At 58.4% G+C, this 24069-nt stretch overlaps 1 protein-coding gene across 1 annotated transcript; it reads right to left on the reverse strand.

Moving 5' to 3' along the window:
- Positions 1-577: 577 nt before the first annotated feature.
- On the reverse strand, positions 578-16375 carry SLC7A10 (solute carrier family 7 member 10; the record flags this gene model as incomplete). The annotated part of the gene is made up of 11 exons (XM_079723988.1): positions 16210-16375; positions 6954-7158; positions 4235-4386; positions 3849-3974; positions 3614-3767; positions 2726-2849; positions 2540-2643; positions 2097-2193; positions 1746-1895; positions 955-1132; positions 578-711 (listed from the first exon to the last, which is right to left on the reverse strand). The coding sequence occupies exons 1-11, from the start codon at positions 16358-16360 to the stop codon at positions 578-580; spliced, it is 1575 nt and encodes a 524-aa protein (XP_079580114.1). The 5' UTR covers positions 16361-16375.
- Between the last annotated feature and the right edge of the window lie 7694 nt (positions 16376-24069).

Raw genomic sequence — 24069 nt, forward strand, 5'->3', positions numbered from 1 at the left:
TCCGTGGGGATTTATGGGAAGAAAGGCAGTTCCAGTGGGAATCCCGGGCTCTCCTGGGTGACTGAGCCTCCGGCAGGTGTTGCAGGGCCTGGGGGAGGGGCACACCCAGCGGCTTCCCAATCCTCCATGTCCCTTTGGGGCAGGGGTGGCTCCGGACCCCATGGTGCCAGTCCCGGAGAGGGAGTGCCTGGCTGAAGCGGCAGAGCCCCCGAATGCCAAGGGCCTCCTCCTGGGCCGGCCGGGCCCCCTTTTCCAGCCAGCTCCACGCGTGCCCCCCACCGAGGGGTGCCCACCACCGAGAGGTGCCCACCACCGAGAGGTGCCCACCAGGGACTCACCTGAGACAGGTACACCACCAGCCCTGTTTTATTCGTAGACCTTTCCAGGAAAAGCTAGCGGGGCAGTGCTGACAGGGGACCCAGTCCACATCTTCAGGGCTTCCTTACCACAGGCCTCTAAGAGTCGGATCTCTCTTTCCCCAGGAAAAAAAATTTTTTTTTTTTTTTTTTTTTTGCAAAAACACCTCCTCATAAACAACATGTAAACAGAAACAGCTGCTTCAAGGCCCCACAATGTCTCATTGTGTCTTCAAGGGCTTGTCCGTGGCGGCGGGCAGTGGGGAGGGCTCGCAGGGGCCATTTTCCTCCTCCTCCAGGGAGCCCTGGGGGTAGACCACGAAACACAGCTCCTGGCCCCAGCGTGTCATTGACTCTGAGGACAGACAGACAGGCTGACAGATGGACCCTGGGGTCTGACCCTGTGGGACAGGGGTCCTCAGGGAGCTGCTCCCTCTGTGCATGGGACCTGGACACTTGGGCCAAGCCACAGGGAGACATTTGGTGGCGGCTGGGCCCCTTGTGGCCACTGCAGCGGCCGGGAGACCCCGCTCTAGGGTGAGCCCCCAAGAGGGTTCCATCTCCAGGCCCCGCCCCGTCGGGGAGCTGCCTGGCTCACCTGTGAGTCTGTGCACACACTTTGGTTTGCTTCTCCAGAACACTCCCAGGAAGAAAATGGGCACCCCCGTGAGGATGATGATGATGCCCACCCCGCACACCATGGGCTCCGAGATGAAGCTGAAGACCAGCAGGAAGGCCCAGAAGACCAAGTATGCGATGGGGACAAGGAGGTTCACCTGGGGGGGCAGCGAGTGGCAGTGCCAATGGCGCAGGACCCCTGGCTCTCCTGCCCCGCCACCCCGGGGGTCTGAGGCCCTTTCCCCCCTCTCCTGGGGGCTGAGGCCTGAGGGGCCCCCTCCTGCCAGCAGCCCAACGTGGCTGGCCAGTTGGCCGAATTGTTGAGGGTTTGTCAATTTCAGCAGCTCTGAGCTCCATACAGCGACTGTGGACTTGCCACTTGCACTCGGCTGAAGGTGAATGATTTTTGGGTGTTTCACGTTCCAGGCACTGAGCACATCTCCAGCTCAAGGATTTATATGCAAACGGAAGGACTTTTCTTTTAGCGCGGTTTTGGGTCTTCTGTTTTCTGTGGGCTCGTGGAATCCCGTGTGACTGTAATGTCTGAGCCTCATTTTCCTGTCCGTGAAGTGGGAGTATTCACAGCACCCACCCCATGGGGCTGCCTTAAGGACCGGATATGCCAGCACACACAGGGCCCTGAGCAGGGCCCAGCACACGGCAAAGGCTGGCCTCACCATCGCTGCCATCACCGCCCCTGGTGCCCAAACGGGTAAAGGGGTGGCCCTGACTGCTTCCGGCACGTGGGCTGGCTGGTCCCCTCGGGCTCACCTTGATTGGCCTGTGGAGCCCCGGCCACCTCCAGCGCAGCACGAGCAGGCCCAGGATGGTGACGCCGTAGCAGAGGTAGTTGATGAAGGACACGTAGTTGATGAGTGTGTACGTGTCTCCCACAAGCATGATGACTGCCGTGGCCCCGCCCTGGGAGAGGACTGGGCTGAGGGCTGACTCCCACCTGCCTCCTGTCAGCCCAGCAGGGGCCCTGGGCCTGCCGACTGGGGCCAGGAGGTCAGCGAGCCCGGCCCTCCCGCCCCGACCAGGGCCAGGCCCCATCCCTGCCATTACCCACACTGCTGCGTGGCCCTGGCTCCCCGCCTTGCGAGCCTGGGTCCCCCAACTTACGCAGACGAGGAGGGCAGGGATAGGGGTGCAGTGTCTGACGTGGATCATGGCCAGCAGGCTGGGCAGGTGTCCCTCTCGGGCTCCAGAGAAGCACAGTCTGGGGGGTGGGGACAGAGGTGGGTGGGAGCCATGAGCCCAGCCTGGGGCCTCGCTGCTGGCCAGATCCCAACCTCAGCTCTAGACCTGATGGCCCTCTTGAGCTGTCACCTCCGACTCCCTGCTCTGGGCCCCAGCAGCCCCACTGGGCAGTTCTAGCCCGCCTCCCTCTTGCTTTCTGTTCCTCGCAATTGGGATCAGACATCTGTTACCAGGGAGTTCATCATCCCAGCTTCAGGTGGGCCCCACCGGGCAGGACTTGACTTCCTCTGGCCCCCAGCACTGCTCGTGTGCACCAGGGCAGCTGCCTTGCCTCACCTTGACCACCCTCTTCCCAGGCCAGTCACCTGGAGGAGATGAACAGGTAGCCATTGATGCCTCCGAAAGTGGAAAGTGCCACGGAGACGGGCATGACCCAAGAAAAGTAGCCCAGCAGCTTCTCCCCGAAGGTCTGGGTGGGCACAGAAGAGAGGTGGTGCGTGAGGCAGGGTGGAGGCCGGGCAGGAGCCAGGACCGAGCGGGGCCCCACTCACCACGGCCACTGCGTTAGAGGCCAGCAGCTCCTGGGGGGACATGGCAGTGAAGTAGGCGACATTGGTGAAGGTGTACACGATGGTCACCAGGGGGATGGAGATGAAGATGGCACGAGGTAGGTTCCTGGGGACAGTGGTGCAGTGTGTCAGCATCAGCCCTTGTGGGGCTGGGGGACGGGGCCTCAGCATGGTGGGGAGTGGCAGGGGACCCAGCAATGGGAGCAGCTTTGAGCCTCCATCTCCTGGGTCTGCTGGGGGCCTTGGGGCAGCGAAGGGGGCAGCACCGCTGTCTGTCTCCCCACTAGTCCCCAGCCCAGCCTTGGCACAGGCCGGTGGGAGGGAAGGCAGATGGAGGAGGGGCCGCTCGCATCCCGGGGAGGGGACCGGATCTAATGTCTGCACGTGAAAAGGACATTGCATACAGCCAAAATCAGCCTTGAAAATCCTCAAAGCGCCCTTAGAGCTCAGTCCACAGACCAGGGTCCCCTGGGACTCCCATCAGCCCCAGCTCCAGCTGTAACTGTTCACTGTCAAGGTCCCAGCTGAGCATCAGAGGGAGCCATTGGCTTCATTTTTAGGGACCATGTTGTGTGCACATGTGTAATTTTTGGCCAAATGCAAATAGCTGGATCCATTTACAGCGAGACAATGATACTCAGTGTTTCTGAGGCCCAGCAAGGGGCCGTGACTCATCCACAGCCATACAGAACAGGGTCAGGCTGGAACACAAGCGTCCCGGCTGCCTTTCCAGAGCCGTTCCCGGTGGGTAGCAGTGCGGTCAGGCAGATGACCAGACCGGCCAGAGGTGACAGCGGCTCTGTGTGGGGAGGCTGCCTCTCCCACCCTACGCCACACCCCTTCCCAGGGCCTGGCCGGAGCCCCACTCACTTTCGAGGGTCCACCAGCTCCTCGGTGACATAGTTGAGGAAGTTCCAGCCGCTGAAGGCAAAGGAGCCCTGGAGGAAGGCCAGGGCCAGGTGACCCACGGACGGCGTCATCCAGAAGTCGAAGGCGTTGCTGGGCCTCAGCTCCTCGAAGTGTCCTGGGGGTCCGGAGGTCAAGGGTCAGCGTCGTCTCCCTGGCCCTGTGCCCAGCCCCCCACCCCCCTACAGCCCGGCCCTACCTTGGAAGATCTGGACAAAGCCCATGCCAATGATGAGCGAGAGGGCCAGCAGCTTCCCGCCGGTGAACACGACCTGGATGCGCGTGGCCCAGCGCACGCTCGAGCTATTCACCCATGTCAGGAGCACTGAGGAGGAAGGGTGGGTGCCTGGGTGGGCGGGCACCCGAGGCCAAGCCCCTCGAGGTGGGCCACAGCCAAGTCCAGCCCGGGCTGCAGGAGGGCGGTGTCCCCTGCAGCAGCTGGAGTGCCAGGAGCCCAGCCCCTGAGGCCGACTTCATGGGGACTGACAGCTGGAGGGACCTCCCCCGAAAGTCCCCCCACAGGGGCAGGGAGCAGGGTGGGCCCTGGGGACAGATGCCCAGCCTGGCCCCATGGTGGACACTCACAAAGGCAGGCCATGGAGAGCGCACGGGAAGCAGCGGCCGGGGGGATGCAGTTGGGGAACACGGGCTGCAGCACGTAGTTGGAGAAGGTCATGGAGATGACGGCCAGGCTGGTGGGGTACATGATGAGGACGGCGCTCCAGAGCACGAGGAAGCTGGAAGGAGTGAGGGCCCGAGTGGCTCGGGCTTCCCGGCACCCTCCCAGCCAAGGGGGCCCAGATGTGTGGAGCGGGGCTGCACCCTGGGCCCCAGCACCCAGGGCTGCTGTGGGGGCCAGATACCAGCTTTGGTCCAGGGAGGCAGGGCCAACCTTGTCGAGGTCTCTGCTCTATTTATGAACTGTTTCAACAGAGACAGCATTCAGTGCAGACAGCTACGGGCTGCCCTTGGGCAGGTGTGGAGAGAGACTTGGGAACCAGCCACTTTTCTAATGGCCACCTAGTCCCCGGTCACAGGCTGTTCCTGAGTTGGGGTGGGCTGTCCCGGGGCCTCCAGTCACAGCTCCAGCTGTAGTTCTCAACAGAGCCCTGCGGCTGCAGGTGGCTGACTCTGAGCTGTGATCCCCGAGGGACCGGACCTTGCAAAGACCCCTGGCTGGGGTGACTATCCCATCTGCCAGAATCTAACCTCTGCAGGGTGCCCACATGGGAGTGAGGCCCGACCTGTTCCTGGGGGCTCTGCCTGCACCCAGGGGAGTGCCTGTCCGTGGGGGTGGTCCTAGTCTCCTGTCCGTCCCACCTTGAGGGTGGGGATTGCCTCATCCAGGGACACCAAACTCAGTGGCTTCCTCTTGGTCCTCACCTTTGCTCTGTAGCCCTGCTTCCTTACCTCTTGCTTTTTTTTTTTTTTTTTTTTTTTTGCGGTACGTGGGCCTCTCACTGTTGTGGCCTCTCCCGTTGCGGAGCACAGGCTCCGGATGCGCAGGCTCAGCGGCCATGGCTCACGGGCCCAGCCGCTCCGTGGCATGTGGGATCCTCCCGGACCGGGGCACGAACCCGTGTCCCCTGCATTGGCAGGCGGACTCTCAACCACTGCGCCACCAGGGAAGCCCCTTACCTCTTGCTTTGCACCACCTCTCCCCCTTTGGCTTCTGGGACATCCTAGCTCCATGACCCTCCTCCCATACTGGGTGCTCCCCTCTGCCCACCCTCGATGCTGGGTGCCCTTGGGATGGGTCTCAGGTCCTACTCTCCCTTCCATCTTCTTGGATTTTCTGCCACACAGCAAAACTCTTCTGCTTTCTCGGGTCCCAGGCCCCTTTGAGGACCCTCTCCCCAGAGGAGAACACCAGGGCCCCATCCTCCACTGCCCTGTTAAAGGCCCCTGACCACATCCCTCAGAACCAAACTTTAAATACTTTAGCCTAGGCCTTTCCTCTGCGCTCCAGATCCCCCACCAGAGGCCTGACTCAGCGTCTCCCCGGACATGCCACAGACCCCACCTATGCGGCAGACCCCAACCTAAAATCTCCCTCTCCCCATCCCAGGAACCACCATCTGTGGAGTCTCTCCAAGCCTCTCCTTCATGCCACACTGGCCACCACGTCCTCCCAATTTAGACTCCTAAATGGTTCTGGACTCTTCCTGTACCTTTGTTCTGGCCCTCAGCACGGCTCAGTTGGATAGCTGCAATAGCTTTGATGGCCCCCCACCTACAGGCTGCCCCGTCCCCGACAAGCCCCGGCATCTACGATGGGTCTGACCTCACCTGTGGCCGCGGCGGACAGACCGAGCTCGCGCAGGCCACCACCCTCTGCATGTGCTACCCCTCCTCACTGGTCGGCCAACAAAACCCCACCCTTCCTCCAAGCCTTGGCACAAATGTGGCTTTTTCTGGGAGTCTTCTCTGGGTGGTGGGCACCCTGTTCTCTTGGCTGCTGGGCTGCAGCCTCTCACGTATCTTCAAAGCCAGGATCCTCCTGGTCTTAATCACATTTGAAGGATTATTTCCCTTCGGCACTGTAAGCAACTTGAGGCCCGGGATGGATCTTTTTATCATTGCGTCCTGGCCCTCAGCACACAGTAGGTGCTCAGCTAACGTTCACGGTGAATAAAGGAACATCGGGAGCTATTTAAAGGGGACCTCTTGCAGGGCGTTGATAGGACTATCATGCCCTCCGCCCCGCATTTAGTTTACTAACGTCAAGGTGTCCCTGACTGGATGCTGGCATGATCTAGAGGTTTCCATAGTAAGGTCCTCCCCACACATAAGCACCTGGGTGGGGAGGGGGGCTTAGAGGAGCTCTATTTAAAAGGAAGCACAGAGGGCTTCCCTGGTGGCGCAGCGGTTGAGAGTCCGCCTGCCGATGCAGGGGACACAGGTTCGTGCCCCGGTCCAGGAAGATCCCACGTGCCGCAGAGCAGCTGGGCCCGTGAGCCATGGCCGCTGAGCCTGCGTGTCCGGAGCCTGTGCTCCGCAACGGGAGGGGCCACAGCAGTGAGAGGCCCGCGTACCGCAAAAAAAAATAAAATAAAATAAATAAAAATTAAAAAAAATAAAAGGAAGCACAGAGAGGTCAAGGGGCCAGCTGGAGTGGGGTGGGCACTGGTCCCACCCACCCTGGCCTTAGAAGGCTGCCCAACACCTCCCCTTCCCTCCATTCACTCCCACGACCTCCCTGCGATGTGAGAAGCAGAGGAGGACACTGGGGTCCTGGGCCCAGCTGGCCATCCATTCTGGAGGGGCTGTCACCACCCCACAGCTGCTGGTGCCCCACACTCACCCAGCCAGGCCCCCGAAGATCTCGGTGACATAGGCGTAGTCCCCACCAGACTTGGGGATGGCGACTCCCAGCTCCGCGTAGCAGAATGAGCCCAAGGCAGTGATGCCCCCACCCAGGACCCAGACGAAGAGGGCCAGACCCACGGAGCCACAGTGCTCTAGGACCCCCTTGGGGGAGATGAAGATGCCCGAGCCGATGATGTTTCCTGTGGGGGGAAGAGGTGGGGAGGCATCAGGTCTGGGCGCCCCCGGCAGGGCAGCCTCTCTGTGCAGCTCCAGATGCTGCAGTGAGGAGAGGAGCCCGGGCTGCTCCCTCAAGGAGGAGGGTGGGCCTGGAGGCATGTGGACGCCATGGGTCCCTCAAACCCTGCAAGTCCCACTCTGGCCACCTCATGTCCCCTCCCCAGCCCCTGGCATGGGGAGTGGCACTTTGTCCAGACAGGCTCCCCTGCCAGAGATGGGTCCTGTTCCGAGTTCCTCTGCCCCCAACTAACAACCATGAGGTGGGGCAAGCACAAGCAGTGGCAGAGCGGCAGCCACTCCTGTGCATCCCCACAGGGCCCAGGCCCAGCCCCTCGCTCCTGGCCAAGGCCTCCAGGCTTGTCAGCCTCCAGGCTTGTCAGCCTCCAGCCACCTGGCTTCCTCCCAGCCTGGCCAGAGCTGGCCACCTAAAGCAAGACCTTGACCATGATACTCTCTTGCCACCTTCCTATTGGCCCAAATCCAAACTCATGGAGTGGCTTGGGGACTGGCACCTCCTCCATGAAGCCCTCCTTGACCACACCGGTAAGGCTCCTCCTCCCACTTCACAGCCCCAGACCCTGCTCCGTACTTTATTTCTTTATCTTCCATCTCCTCTTTCCCTATTAGAGAGCCCTTTGCCTGCTGGGCTCCTCCCTGACCTAGGACCCATGCTGTGGACACAGACTCAGAAGAGACCTGGTTTCCTGGCATTGTTCAAATGTTTCAGGTCCTGGGCAAGGGTCAGTGGGGTGAGGGAGAGGAGCTGGTGCACTTTCAGGGCTGGGGGTTGCTTAGCAGCCATCGTGGAAGGGATGGGGTGGATGAGGGCAGGCGGGGTGGATGATGCCAGGCTGGCAGGACTCAGTTGGCTCAGCCTGGGCTCTGGACACAGATGCCTCTCCCTTGGGAAGAGCTCACTGGTTGCAAACAGGGGTCACCGCTCTATCCTAGGACCACAGTGGGAAACTCTGGCTGGGACTCAGGAGGCAGGGAACCTCTCCCCACTCACGTCACCTCTTGAGTCCCGTCTCTACAATGGGACTGTCGTGAGGATTCAGCGAGGTACTGTATGGGAAGCCTCAGCTCATTCACAGCTGTATCCAGATGTCCTTTGCATCTTTGCGTGATTCTGTGTGTACCGTCTGCGACCTCATCTTGGGCCTCCAGCACACGGTTGGTGCTCAATACACATCTGTTGAGCAAACTACAGGATGAGTGAATGGCCTGATGCCCAAAGTGGCACCAATGCCACTGAAGGACTGATCTCCTCCTCTGTGAAGTGGGGGGCAGCAGTCTCCACTCGACCCTCCCAGAAGGGGACTGTGGGCAGTAGCAGAGGGGGTGGCTAGCTTCCAAGGCTTGGGTGCCAGTGGAATCTGCCAGGTCATGGGTCACAGAAGGCCTGGCCTGCCCCTGGGCTGAGTCTGAGTTTTGGAAGGATGGACACTGTGGGGCACTCATGGGGTCTGGGAGCAGAACAATGGGAAACGCTCAGAAGGCCAAGCTGTGGGCTGCAGAGCAGGTTCCCAGGATGAGCAAAACGCTGAGCGCCCACTTAGCCCTGAGCTCCCTGGCAGTTAAGGCAAAGAGGGCAATGTTCTGCGTTACCCGGGTCTCATCATCTGTGCAAATGAATCAGGCCACATCACTGGTGATTTGGACTAGGGCCTGCCCAAGAGGAAATAATCCCAGAACCCACAGGCCACATGAAGAAAAAAGCAACACTGCTGGGACCCGGGGCTCAGCCCCATCCACGAGGTGGCCCCACCTGCTGGGGCCGGGGGTGGGGAGCACATGTCCGTCAGGGCAGACTCTGCCTGCTCCACCTGCCAGGCCCACAGGCGGGTCTGGACGAGGACACAGCTGGGGTGGCCCATCTGCATGCGTTCCCTGTCCACAGTCCTACCCCACCCCCACCCGGCCGGCACAGATTTCCAGTCTGGACGGCCACGATGCCCCACTTGGTTTTCTAGTCACGTCCCAGGAGCCCTAAATACATCCAGATAAGGAGGAAAGAATTCCTGTCTCCCAGCCCCAGAGGTAAGCTGTGCCCTCAGCTCGTTTCCAGCGAGAGAGGGGCCGCTTCCTTCATCTACCACGGGGCCCAGGGCCTGGGTGGGCTATTAGGCTTCTAAAGTGCCTTTGCATTTGCTCCATCCAGCAGTAGAGCCTCTGTTCTCAGGACCTGGTGGAGTGGGATTTGCCAAAAGCCAGGGAGGTTGGAAGCCAGTGGGGGCTGGGTGGCCTTGGAAGGAGCTGGGTGCATCCAGGGCCCTGAGCCACCCACCCTGTGGGGACACCCACCACCCTACACAACTCAGCCTGACAGGACCTCACGAGTGTAGCCCTCTGGGAAGCCACACCTGGCACCTCGTCCTCCAAGGCTGGGATTTGAAAGGGACACATCACTTGTCTGTGCCCAGTGGCTGAAGACTCGGGGGATGGGCCAGGGGTGAGGATTGCTATTGTTTTAGACACATGGCTGCAGGCTACAGTGCAGGACTTCTCCCCACGTGGCTCAAAGGAACACACGTGCCAGCAGGTGTCTCTGAGCTCTCTGGGGGCCTCTTCCTCTGGGCCTGGACAGCCTCCAGCATCTGCCTCAGGTTTGTGCTGGAAGGTGGCAGAAAACCCCATCGAGGTCCACTGGCTGCTCTTGGCACCATGTGGGCTGGACGGGGCTCTGCAAGGAGCAAGATAGGCGGCAGGCTTGGGTGAGGGGCAGCGGGCAGGGAGGAGGAGGGATGCTGCTGAGGACAGGGGCGGGCGTCTCCAGCACTGAATGATGTCAGGAGCTGTGGAGAAGGGACCACGGAGCTGTAAGGCAGTGCTGCAGGCGAGCCTGCCCATGCCTCCTGGTGGTGGGTCCAGGCCTCCCTTCTCAGCCCTCATGTTCAGGGCCAGCAGAATCAGCTCTGCCCGACTGGGTGAACTGCAGTGGACAAGCCCGACCCTTGGGGCATCCTGCTCTGGAGGAAGAGGAGGCAGGGCAGGAGCCACAGACTGTGGGATGGGCCGGGAGATACTGCTGAGCACCTGGTCGGGTGTCTGACTGACGGCAGGCTGGAGAAATGTGGGTTCCGAGGCCTCCATGTTCCCATCCACCGAGTGGGACGGCTGCTCTGTGGTCCTTGCAGGTCCTTGGCAGGGCCAGGGCTCCCAGGAAGGTGGCTGAGGATGTGAGTCCCTCAACTAGGGGGCCCCCCCTCCAGTCTCCTCCTGCCCCTCTTCCCTCAGGCCAAGCTGGGTGGCTTTTATCACATTAAGATGTGTGGCCTGATGGGGCTTACGGGGCTCCGTGAAGGAACGAAGAAAGAGTCATTGTTCCCCCGGCTGCAGCGGTGAGTGCTGACCTAGTTCTGGGAGGCATGAGCCGACCACGGAGGTCACAGGGGTGGGCTGCGGAGGTCGTGTGGGTGGAAGGGGCCAGCTGCCCTCGGTGTGTGTGTGGGGAACGTGCAGAGTCGGATTTGGGGGAGGGGTCAGGGAGGTCCTGTCAGGCTGCTGGCACCACCCCTCATCCCTAGAACACTTTCAGGAGTCTGTTGTGTGACCTCAGGCCCGTGCTGCTCCCTGGGCCTCAGTTTCCCCTTGTGCCAGGAAGGGCCACTGGGCTAGGGGGCAGCAGAGGGCTGGTGCAACACTGACTTTGGCTGAGGCACTGCTGGGCAGGAGGGACGCGTCCTGCACATCTGCACGGGGCCCGAGGAAACACAGTTTTTGCTTGGGGCCCTCTGTCCCGCATTGTGGCAGGTCTCTCCCCAGCTCGATGGCTTCCCAGAAGCAACACCACCCCCAGGAAGCCCTCCCTGATCTCCCACCCTGATTCCTATAAGCTGGCCCCTGCTCCTCTTCCATGGTACCTGGAGTATGGCCAGGAAGTGACTCCTTTATTTGCCATCCTGGGTGGACCCTGCATTCCCACAGGGCGGGGTCTGTGCCCTGGCCTGCTGAGATGAGAATTCCAAGCCCCCTAGAAGGACAGGGAACCCCCAGGGCCTAGGTCCCCTTACACGCACCTGGCCTATGCCTGCCTCTTCAGCGAGCAGGGCCATGGCGGGGCCTCCTCCTGCCACGCTGACCTGCTGGCCTGGCAGAGAGTAGCTCAGGGCTCCTGGGTCTGATCAGGGGCTGGCCATAGGCCAGGCCTCCTCCTCTTGCCCTGGACAATGAGTCCCAGCACCTCCCTGTTAGGATGTGACCCATGAGGGCTCTGGGGAAGAGCTCCAAATCCCCGTTGGTAAGTCCCAAGGCCCCTGAGGCCATGGGCAGGGCCAATTACTAGTTGAGAACCCCTACATCTGGGTTTGAATCCCAGATCCCTCATGGCGGGAGGCTGTGGACAAGGTACTTCACTCTCTGAACCTTCTTATCTGTAAGATGGGGAGATGAGGCAGTGATGTGGGTCTGTTCCCACACTGCCTGCTACATCAGAGGCCCCAGGAAGTGCTTATGGGTCTCACTATTGTCATCTACCTTGGAGACACCCCAGGCCACCCAAGCTGGCCCTTGGATCTGAACCCTATGGGACCTCAACACCCTGGGGTCAGCGGCCAGAGCCCTGCTTTGGGGGCCCTGATATTGCTCTGGGTGAAGCCTGTGACTCCCAGCACAGTGTCCTTATGGTGAGCATGTCAGGCACCCCCTAGGGGGACAGCAGTGCCCGCTGAGGTGCTGGCAGAACCCCAGGGAGGTGAGTGGGGACGTTTCCAGGACATGCCTGGAATTGCCAACTGGTCAGCGTGCGCCTCCGGCCTAACCCACTTTCCTTTCGAGAGTGGGGGAGCAGGAGTGTGGAACTCTCTCCCCTGGACCTGCTCGTCTCACAGTCTTCCCAGGTCAATGAATGGCAAACCATGCTCCCAGCTGCTCAGGCCCCAACCTGCTGTCACCCAGACTCCACTCTGCTATACCTTGTGTCCAGTTCAACACATCTGGCTCAATCTTCCAAACACACCTAGGACTGAACCTCCTCTCAGCACCTCCACTGCTGCCACCCTGCTCTGAACCACCATCATCTCTCACCCAGGTGACTCAAGTACCCTCCAGACTGGGCTTCCAGCTTCTGCCTCTTTTGCCCACAGCCTCTTCTCCACAGTAAGCCCCAGGCCATGCCATGCCGTGCCACCCCATCCCATCCCACCCCGTGTCATCCCATCCCACCCCATGCCATCCCATCCCATTCTACCCCATGCCATCCCATGCCATCCGTCTTCTGCCCAAAGCCCTCCCAGGCTCCCACCTGACAAAGAGAAAAAGGCAAAGTCTTTACTGCTGCTGCAAGGCCTACACAGGCTGCGCCCCATCTCACTCCTGACTCATCTCCTACCTACAATCCTCCCTCCTTCATTTTCTCACCTTAGCACTTATCATTACCCTGGCAGCTAAACATTCAGCTTGTTTATCTTGTTTGCTCTCTGACTTCCATGCTGGAATGTCAGCTCCAGGAGGACAGGGATTTTGTCTGTCTTGTTCCCTGTTGTGTCTCCAGCACCTAGAACAGTGCCCAGCACTGTCCAGTACCTAACTGTTGAATAGATGAATGAGCATGACCAGAGCTAGCAGGCCCCATCCTTGCAGCCAGAGCTGCTTCAGCCCCCAACGGTGTCTTAGAGCGCACCAAGGGCATCTGACCCTGGGCTGGTTGCAGCCTCAGGTCCCCCGTTTCCTCATCTGTAAATTGGGGCTATGGTGTGGTACAGACAGCCTCCTGTGTGGTTTTATGTCCCCTCAGGGTCCCGGGGAGGAGGGGTTGGGGTTCTGGAGAGGGCTGTCCTCTGAGCAGCCCAGCACCTCCGGCCCCAGAGACAACGGAGGGACCTGGCCATGGCTGGATGAGTAGAGACTGGCTCCTAAGGAGACAGGGTTCATGAAGGAGGTCCCTGAGTCCTAGAACATACTTGAGCCTGATCCACAAACATGGGCTGGATATTTGAGTCAAAGGGAGAGAGCAAAGGACAGGACAGTCTGGTCAGCAGACCCGGCTGATTCCCACTCTGCTGAACCTGGGCACGACCCTTCCTTGGGTGTGGATGGGGAGGGAGCTGGTTGTGGTCCCTGAGTCAGGACAAGAGACCGTGTACATACAGCCCTGGGTGGGGGTGGGGAGTCAGAGGCTATTTCTCTGTCCACCTGTTTGTTCATCTACCCATAGTAGAGTGGCAAGCTCACTAAATCCTGGTTGGATGAGCTCCCAGCTCAATCCTCAACCTTCCCCCATCATGGGCTCTGCATCTGGCCCCAATTTTGCCCTGCACCAGAGCAGTGTGAGGAAGGGCACTGGATTGGGAGAAGAGTCCAATTCTGGTTCTAAATTCCGAGTCCACCACTTGCAGCATTGTCATTTAACTTCCAACCTCAGTTTCTACATCTGTAAAATGGGTATAAAAATTCCCATCTTGCAAGGCAGGCAATCAAATGAGATAAAGGGAGAACATGTTTTCATAATGTAGTAAGGTGTGTTTTTCTGAATAAGCATTGGATGTGGTGATGTCTTGCACAGTCCCTGCCCCAGAAGGCTCTTTTTCCTCCAGGCTGGCCCGTTCCCCTCCAGTTGTGCTTGCCGCAGCCAGGAGGTGCTGTCCTAAACACATTTTATGTGAAGTCTTGTTCTAGCCCAAAGCCCTTTTATGTCATTCCATTCCTACTCCTCAGCCTGGGGCAGGGGTTACAAAGGGAGAGAATTATCGGATCTTCTGGGAGGGTCTATTTGGAAGTTTTGGAGATAATAAGCTGCTATCAAACGAGAAAGATTATGGAGGAAGCTATAAAGTTTTCAAGACTTTTAAGGCTAAACTATGACACTTGGCAGGACGGGGGCAGGATGCACAGACTCATTCTCAGGTGGGGAAGCTGGGCTAGACCAGGCTCCCCAGGGCAGGAAAGTGGGGAAAGATGTGGGAGTCCGGGCTACCAGAACAGTGAAAGGGGAGGAAGTGGGGGCCTTCAGGGCATCAGGCTGGGGAGGGCAGTGCAGTGATTCAGCCCACCCCTGCCTCCTCTGTCATCTGTCACCTTCTGGACCAGGCCCATTCTCCCCTTGTCTGTCTCCTGCCCAGTCCAGCCTCCTGCCTGCTGAAACCCCTCAAAGCTCCCCAGGCAGCCTTGTAGGACCACCCCTGAGTGTCCTGGGCTGGAGTCAGGTCATCTGGGTTCTGTTCCTGAGTCCGCCACTCTTGGCTAAGTCACTCCTAACCCCAGCTCAGTCTTCAAGGCCTGAAGCCAAGGGGGCAGTAGACCTGGAACAGCAAAAATGGTATGAAAAGTGGGGGAGCTGTAAGGGCAGAGCTGTGCTGCACAGAAAACTTCCTGCAGAATTAGCTTCATCCACTCCCACCATCACCACCAGGGCCCTCTTTTGAGGAGAGAGGAGCCAGCAGCCTCTGCCTGACCTGAGGGGGATGGGAGGCGGGGAGGAGGAAGAGTAGGAATACAGCTCGAGGGCGCTGGGTTTAGCTGAGGCAGCCCAGCAAGTACCACATCTCTCCCTGCACCTGCCGGGCACTGCAGCTGGCTCCAGACACAGTCAGCCTCTTGACCCCAAGGCCCACCCATGATGTATGGGCTTCCTCTTCCTGAGGGCACAGCTCCTGGAGAGGGTGTGGGCCAGGGCAAAGCTCTAACCAACCCTGGCCAAATCCCTGGAACCAGCCCTTCCTCCCAGCAGTCAAGCAGGGGCACTCTTGGCCGAGAAGGTCTCTGGACCAGATCGGGACCGGCTCCTAGAAGACACCTTTCCAGGTGCAAGTGGGTGAGACAGAGAGGTACCTGCACAGGGGCTGTGTGCTGGGGCAATTCTCAGTGTGAATGCAGGGGGTGACCAAGAGCTAGACCCCAACCTTGGCCCAGGATCTCCCAGTGTGGGGGCAGAGGAGGAGGTGAAGACACCAGTCTGCCCTCCTGAGCCTCCAACTTTTTCCGTCTCCAAGGGTCTGAGGATGGGTGGGCAGTGAATGCACAAGCAGCACCCACTGGCTGGGGAGGGGAAGACTGGGCAGTTGGTAAAGTGAGAGTGGTCAAGACCCTTGCCGTTCATCCTTCCAGCCTGTGTCTCCTGGTACACAGGAGATGGAACAGACTCCTCCCACCACGAAAGTCTCTGAGGCACCTGGTGTGGATACAGGCACGGGTCTGGGTTAGCCAGTTCCTGAGGCATCAGTGTTCTTGACTTGGGACAGAAGTCAAGTGGTGACTCTTGGCTAAGTCACTCCTTAGCCCCTGTTCTCACTGTGCCCTGAGCCCTCTGCCGACCCAGAAGTCCCCAAGTGGGGGCAGGATGCACAGACTCATTCTCAGGTGGGGAAGCTGGGCTAGAGAGTGAGAAGATGCAGATGGGATCCCAGCCCAGGAAGCAGTTGGCCTTTCGCAGGCTGGGTCTGCCCACCCCAACTGGGCCTCCCCCAGTCACTGGCTGCTGCTGCCCTCTGCCAGGGTCCTGCTGCAGAATTCTGCACTAACTGTATACTCTGAACCGATTTCCCCTCTGGGCTGGCTCTACCTGTCCAGGCTACCCACAGTCCCTCCTGCTTGCGAAGAATAAACCATTCACACTGCACGGCACCTGGACCCTGCACACAGCAGGAACTCAGTTTAAGCCACAACACCCAGAACTTGGGGCCTTAGCGGGGGTCAGCTTTACGAGTTCCCACACTTGCAAGACCCCTGCACTCAAGGCAGGACCACAGCCATCTCCATGCTATAGACGAGAAGACTGAGGCTAACTGCCTTGCGGAAGTCCATGGCGAAGTAAAGGCAGGAGGAGGATTCCAGCGGTGGATGGGACCTGCACCCCCTTCAAGTGCAAAAATTCGGGGCACTTGGGGAAGTGGAAACAAGAAGCCCTGTGGCTGCTGTGTGAGGGGAGACACCGCAGGTGCCCCGGGCGGGCATCCCCTCATCCATGTTCCACCGTCTCAGACCGGTAGGCGCGCCCGGAGAGGGCTGCTCCTTGTTCGAGCCGCTGCGCGCCTTAGGCCCTACCGCCCCAGGCACCCCACCGCCCCTCGCCCGCTCACCGATGATGATGGTGCAGGCGCTCACCAGCCCGATCTCCTTCTTGAGCGCCACCCGCTCCGAGGCGCCGGGCCCGGGGCCCGGGCCGGGGGAGGGCGAGGGAGCAGGGCCCGGGTTCCCGCGCCCGCTCGGCTGCTGCGTGTGGCCGGCCATGTCGCTGTCCCGCCGCGTCCCAGCTCCCTGCGCTGCCCCGTCTGTCCTACCAGCCGCCAGTCAGTCCGTCCGTCCGGCTGTCGGTGCGCGCCGCTCTCGCAGCCCGGACAGCGCCCACAGGCGGGCGCATGCGCTGGCGCGGGGCCCTGGCCCTGAGCCCCGGCCCGCGGGGCCCAGGGAGGGGCGGAAGGAGGACCGGCCAGCAGCCCCCTCCCCCACCGTCCTTAAAGGGAACTCCCCCCCGTGGCCCCCACCCTCCCAACGCGGGCCTGGAAGGAAGGAGAGGACTTGGGGGCAGACCTAGGAAGAACTTCCTGGACCCAAGAAGGCCTAGGAAGAAGGCCTGGGGTGGGGGCGGGGGAGCAGGGCTCAAAGGCAGGACTCTCCCTGCCCTCAAGGAGACTGAGGAAGCTGGCAAAAATAATAGCCGTCTGTGTATTGAGATCTGCTGTGCGCCAGAGCTGCCATACTCCTTAAATCCTGGCACGGACCCCTAGAGTGTGTGTACGGGGAGAGGGGTGGAGACTGGGCTCACTCCACAGGTGAAAGCTGAGGCCCCGGGATAGTAAGGAAGGTCACGGAGCAAGTGCAAACCCTTTCTGATACCTCCTTGGCTTCCAGACGCTGATGGGGGTGTGTGAGGTATAGCTCTCAGAGGGGTGGGGGCTTTGTCCAGGATCCCCTGGGGTCACGAGACCCTAAGCCCCCATCATCAAAAGTCTGGGGAGACAGGGTCGGGGTGAAGACTCTGGAGCCCCTAACCGTCATCCAGAGGGGACCCTGGATTACTTCCCTTCCCCCGCCGCCCAGCCCGGCTCTGGACTGGGTCCGGCAGGTTCTACCCGCAGACGCCTGGCCACAGAGTCGGGGCTCAGTGGACTAGAACTCGGGTCTCTGGCGAAGGCCCCTCGTCTCTTGAGTCTCTTCAGCTCAAGAGACGAGGCCACCTCAACTGCCCGGGAAACACGGAGAAGGGGCTGTGGCCCCTGGGGTCGCAGGAGGAGGTAGGGCGTGCAGGGTCCGAGGGAGGCTGCCTCCTCCTCCCGGAAGCCGTCCGAACTGTGCAGCCGGGCCGGCGGGACAGACACAAGGGGGGCCGCGTCGGGGGCCACCGGGGCAGCGGGGCGGGGCGAGCCTGGCACTGTGCGGCCGGCGGCGGAACAGCCTTTGTCCCTTCCTGGCGGCCGCCGCGACGCGTCGTCCCCTGCATGTGGATGAGGCCGCGCCGGGCGCCCCGTCCTTCCCCCGCCCGCGGCCTCGGGGCTTGCGGGGTGGGGGTGGGGGTCGCCCTGGTCCGACGGGCGGACCGGGGGTTGGGGCGGGGTCCAGGGTCGGGTCCCGGGCTGTGGGAGGAGCATCAGGGGGCGGGCGTGGCGGTTCAAGGGGGTTGCGGGCGAGGGGGAACTTCGAAGTCGGGGGCGGGGACCTGGGAGTAGGAGCGGGAAGACCCTGGGGGGACGTGGAGGGGGAGGCCGCCCGGCGAAGCTTCAGCCCTTGCGCTCCCGTCGGAGTGCGGCATTCTTGGCGCCCTCCGCCTCCAGCCCCAGAGACGCGTTCAGGCCGACTCTCTTAAAGGAGACTGGCGCAGGCGTGGGGCGGCGGGAAGCGCACGAGCTGTGCAGACTCTTAATTGTCTTGGGTGGGGTGGGGGGATCTGACCCGTTCACTCTCCGCACGCACTTGCCCTTAAAACGCTAGGGTCTGTTGGCAGAGGGTCCTGCGGGGGCTGGTGCCCCCGGGGGTTGGTGGTTTTCGAAGGGGAGCCTCTCATGGCACCTGAAATGTGTAGTCAGTGTTTGAGGAGAAGCGGTGACTCTAGGGCACTGCACAGGATGGAATTTGCATGTTGTTTTCCAGGCCCACAGTTCAGGAGGTGATTTTAGTGGCATAAACTAGAACCTGCAAACCCTGGTGGGAACAAAGAATTGGCAAGATTGTTTTACCATCCGAAAGACAAGCAGTAGAAGTCACCACGTAAACAGGAAGAAAAAAAAAAGGAAAACCATAGGATCTTCTCAACACATTCAGAAAACAGTCTTCCACGTTTTAAACAAACCAAGAAACTCTTAGCAAATTAGACATAGAAGAGAACTTGCTCATCCCCTCCTGAAGGCCTGTCTCTGTCATGGCTCACTCTGTAGGTTTGTGAACCTTGACACTGTCCATCACCCCCTCACACCCGGCAAAGCTACTTAAAAAAAAAAAAAAAAAAAAAAGAAGAGAACTTTCTCAATCTGATAAAGGTATCTTACCAAACCCCCAAACCCTCCAAGAAACAAAAAACAACAAACAAAAGCCCTACAGCTAACATTGTGCTGAATGTTGAATGCTTTTCCACTGAGACTGGAGATGAGAAAGAATGTTAGCACTCTTTTCTATACACCACTGGGCTGGTGATCCTCGCTGGTGCAATAAGGCGAGAAAAAGAAGGAATGAGGCGCAACCTTTTAATGACCAAAATCTGGAATACTGACAACACCAAATGCTGGTGAGGATGTGTAGTAACAGGTGTTCATTGCTGGTGGGAATGCAAAATGGTACAGCCACTCTGGAAGACAGTTTAGCAGTTTCTTACAAATCTAAAATACTCTTACCATACAACCCAGCAATCGTGCTCCTTGGTATTTACTCAAAGGAGTTGAAAACTTATATCCACACAAAAACTTGCACATGGATGTTTATAGCAGCTTTATGTAGAATTGCCAAAACTTGGAAGTAATCTAGATGTCCTTCAGTAGGTGAATGGATAAATTGTGGTACATCCACGTGTGGAATGATACTCAGCACTAAAAAGAAATGCACTATCAAGCCATGAAAAGACATGGTGAAAACTTGAATGCATGTTACTAAGTGAAAGAAGCCAATCTGAAGAAGTATGAAGCTAGGAAAGGAAAATATAAAACTGTCATTTACATATGATATGATAGGGTAGAAAATCCAAAAAACAATTTATAAGCAAACTTAAGGTTAATTAGTTAATTTAGTAAAGTAGCTGACTCTAAAACATATATAAAGAAGAACAAAGTTGGAGGACTTACACTACAGTTAGGGAGACAGGTGCAAAGATAAATCAACTAGGAACAGAACAGAAAATGAGAAACAGACCCATCCATCTATGGACTCCTGTTTTATCACCACAAGGTTGACATCGCAGAGCAGGGGAGAGAAGTGGGACAGACTTTTCAGTAAACGGTGCTGGATCAATTAAGTATCCATATTGGAAAATAACAAAAACAAAAAACCCTCTTCATCTCTACCTTACACCATACCGTAAAACCAATTCCATGGATGTGCACATGAAAACAAAGTGTATATGTGAAAGGTAAAACAACAAGGCATGGGCTTGCCTGGTGGCGCAGTGGTTGAGAGTCCGCCTGCCGATGCAGGGGACACGCGTTCGTGCCCCGGTCCAGGAAGATCCCACATGCTGCGGAGCGGCTAGGCCCGTGAGCCATGGCCGCTGAGCCTGCGCGTCCGGAGCCTGTGCTCCACAACGGGAGAGGCCACAACAGTGAGAGGCCCGCGTACCGCAAAAAAAACAAAAAACAACAAGGCAGCTAGAAGAAGACTTAGGGGAAAGAACAGATTCATTTTCTTACACAGGACACAAAAAGCATGATGAGTAAAAAAGTGACAAATTGGACTCCATTAAAATTAGAAACTTCTGTTAATCAAAAGGCATGATTAAGAGAGAGAAAAGTAAGCCACATTTGAGAGAAGTTATTTCAATACATACATCTGATAAAGGACTTGTATCTTAAAAATATGAAAACTACAAATCAAAAGGAAAAAGACTTTAAGTAGGTGCTTCACAAGGGAGGATGTCCAAATGGCTGGTAAACTTTTGAACAGGTGTTCAACCTCATTAGTCATGAGGGAAATGCAAATTAAAACCAGAATGAGATACCACTGTGCATCCACCAGAGTGCTTAAAATTAAACACCAGCGTCGGCAAGGATGTGGAGCAACCTGAGGCTCTCATACGCTGCGGAGGGAGTGTGCATTGGTGCCACCAGTTTGGAAGACTATTTGGCAATATTTCTAAATCCCTATGGCCCAGCTTCTCCGTTCTGTGTCAGACACCTGCTGGGTACCACCTCAGATCCCCCAGCCTCACCTTGGAGGCCTTGGCTACGTTTCCTTCCTTTTCAAGTACAACCTGCGGACACCTCCCATCACTCCCCCCCTCCCCAGGGCTTCTCTGCTAACCCTTGAGGCATGAGACAGTGAGGAATGAAACTGGTACCCTTTTTTTTTTTTTTTTTTTTTTTTTGCGGTACGCGGGCCTCTCACTGCTGTGGCCCCTCCCGTTGCGGAGCACAGGCTCCGGATGTGCAGGCTCAGCGGCCATGGCTCACGGGCCCAGCCGCTCCGCGGCATGTGGGATCCTCCCAGACCGGGGCACGAACCCGTGTAGCAAAAAAAAGCAAAAAAAAAAAAAAAAAAAAAAAGATAGAGGTGCTCATTGGAGGTGGAGACTGGAAAGGGGCACAAGGAGAGCTCTGGGGTGCTGGTTATACGAGTATGTGCAGTTTGCAAAAACTCATCAAGCGGAACGTTTAGGATTTATACAATATTTTGTATGTAGGTTATGCTCACTTCAACAAGAATAGGACATGAAACGTGTCCTTTCAGGGCCCCTGGTGGGACAGGATCCGAGTGGGGGGGGCGGGTCCTTGGGTCTGTTCTTTCTCCACCAGCCCCTCAAGGTCATTGAACCTGCTCGGCACCCCCATACCTGTTCTGGCCTTAACTGCCTTCTCCTGTTACTCACATTCTAACCTAGGTAGCCACTCAGGCAGCCTGTTTCTCCTTGGTTTCCACTATCCTGATTCCAAACCGCTCCCTAATTCTCAAGCATCTCTCTGCTGATGGTTCTTGGGAACCCCTCTCTGTTTCTGTCCGTGGGGCTCTCAGCCCTGGACGTAGTTGCTGCCCCTTCGTGTTTCCTCTCTCCCCTCTCTGCACCCTCCCCGGACAGCCACTGCTCACGTCCAGCCCTAATGCCGGTAGGCCCAGGGCAGGGGTCCAAATGAAGGCTCCACGTGCTATATGCCTAAATATTTAGTGAAAATACCCTCTCCTAAGGTCACTATGGAGCAGAGAGTGGAGAAAGCACAGTTATGGGGAAACCGGGCTGCTTGGACACTGTCCTTGGTGATCTGGGGCAGGCAACTTTCAATGAAAGCTTCGTCTCTTTTTCTGGTTTCCCAGGGCGGAGGCTATGACTGCCCCCCTACATGCATGTGCCTGTGTGTGTACACACACACACCACCACCACCACTCTTAGCCCAGCCTCTTCTGACTTGGGGGGCCCTTGTATTACACCTGTTCCTCTCCTGCAATTCTCCTCTGTTCAATTAGTTATCAAACTTTAAAGTATTCTGTGAGACTGAAAGTTTTTTAAAAATCTTTGTATTTGGTTCTGGTGACATTCTGGATCTGCGTGGTGTGAGGGTCCATAGCAGGGACCACCTTGCCCAGGGCTCAGCCCACACATTCGGTGCTTCTAGAATGATCAAATGAAGAGTGTGTCACCACACCGAGCCCTCACCCACTCCCTCCTGGGATGGGGACCCCGATCCCAGGGTCCACTCCCAGAGCTCTGACGGCCTCCACCCTCCACACCATCCTCCCCCACCCCAATACTCTCTACCACCCACCGTATCCTCGAGCCTGACTGCCGACAGCTTCTTTGTCACCCCAGCATTGCTCCAAAATGCAAATCAAATCCCTGTCTCCCATCCCAAACTGTCCCTGCTCAGTGCAGCCCTGGAAGTGAGGATCAACCCCCTCCACGGAGATGTTTCTGTGGGGAGACCATTTAACTAACAGTCCAAAGGGGGACCCTTTTGAAAATGCAAAGGGGTGCTGTTAATAATTACAGCAGGATGACAGGTGTAAACCAGATGTCTGAGCAAACTGGGATGTGTGGTCACCCCTTTAAAGCCACTGTCCCTGGCTCTGCCTGCTCAGAGGTCAGTCCCCACCTTGCCTTGCCTATGCTGGCTGCCTGGCCTGCAGCCCCTCACACACATCTTCATGCTCACGTGCGTCCCTTGTGAGTCAGCCTGCTCACCACCTTCTCCAGGAAGACATCCTGGTCCCCAGCCTGGACCACGAGCCTCTTCTGTGCCCACCTCGCCCCCTCTCCTTACTGCTTCTCTCCCCGCTGGGCCAGATGCTCCTCAAAGGCAACCTGGCCTTCCTCCCAGCATAGTCCTCAGTGCAGGTTCCTAGGTGTCTGGCCTGGGAACTGAGAGATACAGGTTCTAGCCCCAGCTCTGCCCCTGACTTCTGAGCTGGATGAGTCACTGAACATATGTGAGGGGGAGGGAGCGGGGACGGGTTCTCATCCCTCAGTGCCACAGCTGTCCTGGGGGGCAGCTTGCCCAGGCCCTGGGGTTCCTGGGCCTACTAGTTGGAAGAGGGAAAAGGAGGGGACGGGTGACCTGTTGGGGAGTCTGGGACTCTCGCATCCTCCTGTGTCACCCCATGCCCTCCCCTGAGACCCTCATAAGCACAGCCCTGTGCAGCCCCCTGTAGGTGGGATGGGGGCCGTGGGTAACAGGAACCAGTAGAGAACATGAGAAGCTGGGGCTTGGGCCTCTGCTCTGGAACTGGGCTCTCCTCTCCCTTCTGGTCGTCCCAGCCCCAAATCCTACGGGACCAACCTCCTGAACCTGGACCCTCCGTCCTGGCCAAGGACATCTGCCATTCCAAAAGGCACCACCAGAGGGCAGCCTCCCTCACCATGGGATAGACCTTGTGGCCTGCCCCACTCCGCCATCAAGGAATCCAGGCCCCTCGCGGACCCTGTCCTAAGGTGTTGGCCCGGACTGGCCAGGCTTCTTGGGACCACTGGAGTTAGCTAGGAGCCAGGGAAGTCCTTCCCAAGGGCTGCCCAGGCTCCCTCCTGTTTGCTGCCTGAGTGGGGAGCCTTGCCTCCTGGCCCTAGAGATGCAGGGGAGGCCCCCGGGGGCCGTAGGTGCTGGCCTGGGTCAGGAAACTCATAGTGAAACCAGAGAGATCTCGTAGTGAAATTCATTCCGCGCAGCACACCTGCCTCGGGGCAGGGCTGGGGAGGGACTGGGAGGCGATAGAGCCTCTGCGGTGGTGGGAGGGCCCAGAGCTTTATCTGATGGGCCCTGGCCTTTCTCACAGCTGAGCAGAGCTGCCCTGACAGGCCGACCACGGCCTGGTGGGCAGGGGCTCTGCAGGCCCCGGGGGCCCAGCTTCCCCACCTGCCCAATAGGCAGGGAGGCAGTGAGCCTGGGAAAGATGCGGGCGCAGGAGTGGGTACAGTGGAGAGGGATGCCCAGGCAGGCCCCTCGGAGACCTGGTGCCTCAAAATACCGGGAAATGTCAAAACCAGTTACAAAACATTGGGGCAGTCTAGGCGTGTACTTGTAACGAACTAACGCTTTTAATGTGAAAACAAGACTGTCACCAGATACTCTTTGGATTTGAGACACATCAGCCCCTGGGACACTGCAAGACCTTATTATTCCACGAGCGGGGACTGTCCTCTGTCTTGCGGGTGGCTTGGGGACCGTGTGTGGAATGTCACTGGGGGACCACACAGAAAGTCTGAACATGGGGCCCTGTGGACAGGACGGCTCTCTGGGTGCCCCCCATCAGCTGGATTCCCCTCCTGGGGGGGCACTCCCTGTGCTGACTGATGCCAGAGCTGGTGCAGAGGGCAGGGG

The sequence above is a fragment of the Hyperoodon ampullatus genome, assembly GCF_949752795.1.
Source record: "Hyperoodon ampullatus genome assembly, chromosome: 18".
NCBI classification, from domain to species: Eukaryota; Metazoa; Chordata; class Mammalia; order Artiodactyla; family Ziphiidae; genus Hyperoodon; species Hyperoodon ampullatus.